Below are 5,945 nucleotides of genomic sequence, written 5' to 3'. Positions count from 1 at the left end.
GAGGAGGCTTGGGGGACAAGGAGGGGACAGGGCCTGGGGCGGGGCTTCGCGGAGGAGGCTTGGGGGACCAGGAGGGGACAGGGCCTGGGGCGGGGCTTCGCGGAGGAGGCTTGGAGGACGAGGAGGGGACAGGGCCTGGGGCGGGGCTTCGTGGGGCGGGGCCTCCGAAGGGGCGGGGCCTGGGCGCGGCCGGGGTTCGGCAGCTGCGGGGAGCCCCGGCCCAGGCCCGGGCGGGCCCCGGGGCGCGGGGACGGGGCGCCGGCTCCACCTCCGGCCCCCACCCGCCCGGCACGCACCCGCCCCTCCCAATTCCCAGAGCTGGGGCTGGGGCTCGCGGCGGCGGCGGCGGCGGCGGCGGCGGCGGATCTAGGCTGGGCTGCTGGGCGCGGGGCCAGGGCGGGCCGGGAGAGGCTGCTCCGGCGGCGGATCGCGCGGAGGGCGGTGGCCTGGGCCGGCCGAACCATGGCGGCCCCGGAACCGGCGCCGAGGCTGGCCCGGGAGCGGGAGCGGGAGCGGGAGGACGAGAGCGAGGACGAGAGCGACATCCTGGAGGAGAGCCCGTGTGGTCGCTGGCAAAAGCGGCGGGAGGAGGTGGGCGCGGGGGTCGGGGGCACGGGGTGACAACGCCCTCCCAGAGCCGGAGGGGCCTGGAGGCTGCGCGGGGCGTGGGGGCGCTGGGAGAGCGCGGCGCGCCGCGCCTGGAAACCTCTCCACGGTCCCTCGCGGCCAGCGAATCAGCCACCCCTGGACCCCTTTGGCCTGGCGCCCGCCCTGGGATTCCCTGAGGGCCAGTCTCCTCCTAGGACCACCTCCCCATGCCTCTGGACTCAGCCGCTAGGTTCCTGGGGATCCCCCTAGACCCCTTGAAACCCGCCCCAAATCCCCTTAGCCCAGCCCTTGGATAGGAGCCCTTGGCTTCTGGGGGCAGCTACCCTCCAAGCCCCCACCTTCCCGCAGAGTGGCTCAGGGCCTACAGTCCACGCTTGGGCCCACTGGCAAGGTATGGACAGGGACCAAATCCTCACCCGCAACCTGACACACACCAGGGCACACATAACCCCTCATTCACTCCCCAGGTAAACCAGGGGAACATGCCAGGGCTTCAGAGCACCTTCCTAGCCATGGACACGGAGGAGGGGGTAGAGGTGGTGTGGAATGAGCTCCACTTCAGAGACAGGAAGGCCTTCGCGGCGCACGAGGTGAGGCCGCTGCCCGCTCCTCATCCTGCCTGGGTGACCACCTGCTGACCACCCAGAGACCACCCTCCCTCCCCAGGAGAAGATCCAGACTGTGTTTGAGCAGCTGGTGCTGGTGGACCACCCCAACATCGTGAAGCTGCACAAGTATTGGCTGGATACCTCCGAGGCCTGCGCGAGGGTGATTATGGGCGAGGCCCCGGGCAGGCAGAGGCCACAGCCAGGTGGGGTGGGCATGGGGACGAACCCGCAGCTGGTGGAAATCCTGAGCTCGCACCCTGCAGGTCATCTTCATCACAGAGTACGTGTCATCAGGCAGCCTCAAGCAATTCCTCAAAAAAACCAAGAAGAACCACAAGGCCATGAACGCCCGGGTATGGGGAGCGGGCTGGGGCAGCCACGGGGACAGGACTGGGTTGGGGCAGCCTCGGGGACTGGGATGGTGAAGGGGTGCCCAGTGGCCTCAGACAGGGACTGGGCGAGGATGCGGGGCGGGCTCCGCAGGCCCAGCCGCCTCTCCTGCGCCCACCCGACGGAGTCGTGCGTCCGCCGCCAGGCCTGGAAGCGCTGGTGCACGCAGATCCTGTCCGCGCTCAGGTGAGGGCCTGGACTGGCGGGGGCGCTGCGCCGCTGAGCCCCCTCCTCTCCAGAGCCTCCTGACCGGCTCCTCCTACTCTCCCCTCCCCAACGTCTGCAGCTTCCTGCACGCCTGCAGCCCCCCGATCATTCACGGGAACCTGACCAGCGACACCATCTTCATTCAGCACAACGGTCTCATCAAGATCGGCTCCGGTGCTGGCGGGGCAGGGCTGGGCGGGGGACGGGGCAGGGCTGGGCGGGGGACGGGGCAGGGGAAGGTGCCTGCAGCCAAGGGCAGAGGAGTTCTGATGCCCCAGCAGCTAACTCCGCTCTTTCTCCCACCCCTCGGCAGTGTGGCACCGAATCTTCTCCAATGGTAAGTTCGGACTCTGGGGGATGGGGTCCTGGAGAGGTCCTGCCCGCTCAGCCTTTGCGCCCTCCACAGCGCTGCCGCATGATCTCCGAAGCCCCATCCGTGCTGAGCCAGAGGAACTTCGGAACCTGCACTTCTTCCCCCCAGAGTACGGCGGTGAGTGGCGCTGGGTCTGGGCGCCCCGTGCCTGCCCTGTGCTTCTCTCCTACCCTGTGTGTTCTCTCCTGTTCAGAGGTGGCCGATGGGACCGCTGTGGACATCTTCTCCTTTGGGATGTGTGCGCTGGAGGTACTGCCCCCGCCCTCCACCTCGTGCTCTGCCCTCCTCCTAGCTGTGCCCTGCCTGGCTCACCTGTGTGGTCCCTTCCCCATGCCTGACCTGGCTCTGTGCCCCAGATGGCTGTGCTGGAGATCCAGGCCAACGGGGACACCCGGGTCACAGAGGAGGCCATTGCTCGCGCCAGGCACTCACTGAGTGACCCCAACATGCGGGTAAGCAGCTTGCCCTGCCCCTCCCCCGCTGGCTCACTGTGCTCAGCTAGGCCAGCAAGGTGCTCCAAGCAGGCCTGGGAGAGCATCACAGTTTGTGCAGCTGAGGGGTATACCAGCTAGCTGCACCCCCACAAAGAGGACGTCAGTGGAAGTACATACTGGTTCCAGGCCTGAACTCCCTAAGGGGTCAGCACATTCTAAGGACAAGAAGGCAAGAGAGAGCCTCCCTCTGTGGCTGCTGTCACCATGCCCGTTTTATAGATAAAGAAACTGAGGCTCAGAGGAGATGAGTCCTTTGCCTGAGGCTTTAGAGTAAGCGGTGGAGCAAACATCTGCACCTGGGTCTGCTTCACTCCAAGTCCTTGACTTTAAGCTTCTAGGAGGTGATGAGGCTCCAGCTTGTGGGGGGACATGGTGGGTGCCAAGCAGGCAAAAAGAGGTATGGGATGGAAGCTGCATCCATAGCCCCCTCTGCTCAGAGTCCAGACTTAACTCCATGGCCTCAGGAAATGGGGGTGCCTGGATGGGGCTGGTAGGGAGCTGGAGCCGGGCTGGGCACGGATGTGGACAGAGTGGGGAACCAGCAAGGTCATCTCCAGTGTTGGGCCTGAGATGAGCCGATCAAAAGACCATGGGTAGCGAGAGGCAGAGCTTGCAGTGAGCCGAGATCACGCACTCCAGCCTGGGAGACAGAGCGAGATTCCGTCTCAAAAAAAAAAAAAAAAAAAAAGACTACGGCTTGCAGGTGTGACTTAAAGATCATGGCTCCTACTCCTCATGATTTTTGGGAGGTTGAGGGAAGCAGAGCATGGTGCTCCAATCCCAGAACCCAGCTGTCCTCAAGCCCAGAGGGCCAGGTCCTGGCCTGGCTGCTGCCAGGACTCCTCCCTACGGGCATCCCTGCATGTCCTGTATGTCCCTGAGGAGGAAGGATGTGGAGAACTCAGGGACCACCTCTCCTCGAACTGTGGGGCCAGAGCAGAGAGCCCTGCACACCACCAGCCTCTCCTCCCCATGCCCCAGGAGTTCATCCTTTGCTGCCTGGCCCGGGACCCTGCCCGCCGGCCCTCTGCCCATAGCCTCCTCTTCCACCGCGTGCTCTTCGAGGTGCACTCGCTGAAGCTCCTAGCAGCCCACTGCTTTATCCAGCACCAGTGTGAGCAGCAGGCCAGCCCAGGGGGTGGCCGGGGAGGCTGAGGTTGGGATGTGGAAGGGGCCCTGCAGGACCCACAGCCTGAGCACACCGCCTTGATGCTCCTGTGGCTGCAGACCTCATGCCTGAGAACGTAGTGGAGGAGAAGACCAAGGCCACGGACCTGCACGCGGTCTTGGCGGAGCTTCCCCGGCCCCGCAGGCCCCCGCTGCAGTGGCGGTGAGCAGTCAGCACCCAGAAACCTCCCCTCCCCGCGCCTCCCCTCCCCGCGCCCCTGGCCAGCCCCTCATGTGCCTCCCACCTCCATGCCAGGTACTCGGAAGTCTCCTTCATGGAGCTGGACAAATTCCTGGAGGATGTCAGGTAAGAACTGATGTAAGGTTGGGGGCCAGGCAGCTGTCAGGCCTGAGCCCCCAGCCACCCCGGTGTGTCTCCAGGAACGGGATCTACCCACTGATGAACTTTGCAGCCACTCGGCCCCTGGGGCTGCCCCGTGTGCTAGCCCCACCCCCGGAGGAGGTCCAAAAGGCCAAGACCCCGACGCCAGAGCCCTTTGACTCTGAGACCAGAAAGGTGAGTCCCCTCTCTTGCTGCTCAGTGCCATCCCTCAGACCTTCTAGCAGCCTGATGAGAGGCTCCTTCTCCCAGGGCCTGCGTCTCCACAGCCCAGCTCTCCTCCTGGCTGCCAGAGACCAGATCCCGGCTGACCCCTGTGGGGATTATGGGGGTTGTAGGACAGGCTGGACACTCTCCTTTTCCGGGAGGCTCCCTGTCCCCTCAGATCCTTCCCCTGCATCCTGCTGCCTGCCCTGAACCTACTCCCAGCATCCTTCCTCCAGCACTCGCCCGGGCTCTTCCACCCTGCTAGCGCTCTTCCCCTCAACTCCCCAACCTCCCATCGCCCAGCTTGTGCTGATTCCCGGACATCTATGTCCTGGTGTCTCCCCAGACTTTTCTTGCAGCGCTGCCTCCTGGCCAGTGGCCTCTCTTGGTGCAGTGCAGCCAGAATTTATGTCCTAACAGGCAAACTGCCTGCTCCTGGCTGCCTGCAGAGATCATGGGAGTCCTCAGCTGATGCCCAGGCGCTCGCTGGGAGGCCTGGTCCTGCAAGCACATTGCACTTCGGTGCAGCCCCATCTCACTCAACCTCGCTTTCCCCGTGCTCAAGTTCCCTCTTTGTTCAAGTCGTTCTCTCAGCGGTGGAAGCTCCTATTCAGCCTTCAGTACCCAGCACCTAATGTCGACTCTTCTCGAAGCTTTCCTTAGCTCACCAGGCCACTAGCAGTGAGATGGGCTCCTCTTAGAGATTCCCCCTTTCCAACCTCTGCTGTCCCTTCCTGGCCCCTCTGGGGCCGCGGCATGTGGTCTCGCTGCTGGGTCTGTGAGTCCCAGCCTTCCCCCGCCGCAGGTCATCCAGATGCAGTGCAACCTGGAGAGAAGCGAGGACAAGGCGCGCTGGCATGTGAGCGGGGCCTGGGAGGGCAGCGCTGCTGTGGGGAAGGCGGGAGCGTGGCAGACCCCCAAACCTCCAGCCGACCACGCCCCGCCGCCTCCCCAGCTCACTTTGCTTCTGGTGCTGGAGGACCGGCTGCACCGGCAGCTGACCTACGACCTGCTCCCGAGTAGGCTGGGCAAGGGACCTGGGCGGCGGGCGGTGACCCCGGGCAGCGGGTGGCTCAGCGGCCTCATGCCTCGCCTTACACCGTTGCCGCAGCGGACAGCCCTCAGGACCTCGCCTCGGAGCTTGTGCACTACGGCTTCCTCCATGAGGTGCGCTGGGCGGTGCAGCGTGGCCTGGCGGAGGGGGCAAGTGGGGCAGGCCGTGCCCCTCCGTCCCCCATGCCTCCCTCCTTCCGCAGGACGACCGGATGAAGCTGGCCGCCTTCCTGGAGAGCACCTTCCTGAAGTACCGAGGGGCCCAGGCCTGACCCAGTACCCCAGCCCCTGGACCACGCCAGGGTGCTGCCCAGGAGGCCATGTAGGGGAGACCCCAGCACCGCGGGGCTGCTCTCCTCCGTGTGCCTGGGAGCACAAAGGCCCTGGTAGTGAAGAAACCCCCGCCTCCTGAGAGTGGGGCTGACCCTGCCTCGGGCGCTGCGGGGTTGGGGGGGTGCGTGTGGGGGAGCCGTTAGGCCTCCCAGGTCCTGCGGGGT

At 65.4% G+C, this 5,945-nt stretch overlaps 2 protein-coding genes across 10 annotated transcripts in view; both read left to right on the top strand.

Moving 5' to 3' along the window:
* The window catches only part of EPPK1 (epiplakin 1), a 30,727-nt gene extending 30,357 nt beyond the window's left edge, over positions 1–370 (top strand). Inside the window, exon 2 of the mRNA XM_026449715.1 lies at positions 317–370. Within this exon, the coding sequence (XP_026305500.1) occupies positions 317–370 (54 nt within the window). The remainder of the gene's footprint in view (positions 1–316) is intronic.
* Positions 248–5,939, top strand: NRBP2 (nuclear receptor binding protein 2). 9 transcript variants are annotated; one of them, XM_023188346.3, is made up of 18 exons: positions 314–591; positions 1,077–1,199; positions 1,276–1,377; positions 1,481–1,570; positions 1,753–1,793; positions 1,894–1,988; positions 2,128–2,151; positions 2,221–2,304; positions 2,381–2,436; positions 2,544–2,639; positions 3,663–3,795; positions 3,909–4,011; positions 4,105–4,155; positions 4,230–4,365; positions 5,201–5,254; positions 5,351–5,414; positions 5,507–5,562; positions 5,652–5,865. In XM_023188346.3, exons 1-18 carry the CDS (start codon positions 463–465, stop codon positions 5,718–5,720), a joined length of 1,506 nt encoding a protein of 501 aa, XP_023044114.1. In that variant the 5' UTR covers positions 314–462; the 3' UTR covers positions 5,721–5,865. The 9 variants fall into 9 exon arrangements, with proteins under 9 accessions (XP_023044107.1, XP_023044106.2, XP_023044114.1 ...); XM_023188344.3 differs by having other exon boundaries at positions 5,201–5,414; XM_023188347.2 differs by lacking the exon at positions 5,351–5,414 and having other exon boundaries at positions 5,652–5,793.
* Positions 5,940–5,945: the final 6 nt, after the last annotated feature.

Source organism: Piliocolobus tephrosceles, chromosome 7, assembly GCF_002776525.5.
Source record: "Piliocolobus tephrosceles isolate RC106 chromosome 7, ASM277652v3, whole genome shotgun sequence".
Lineage (NCBI taxonomy): Eukaryota > Metazoa > Chordata > Mammalia > Primates > Cercopithecidae > Piliocolobus > Piliocolobus tephrosceles.
This window is presented reverse-complemented; position numbering and strand designations above follow the sequence as displayed.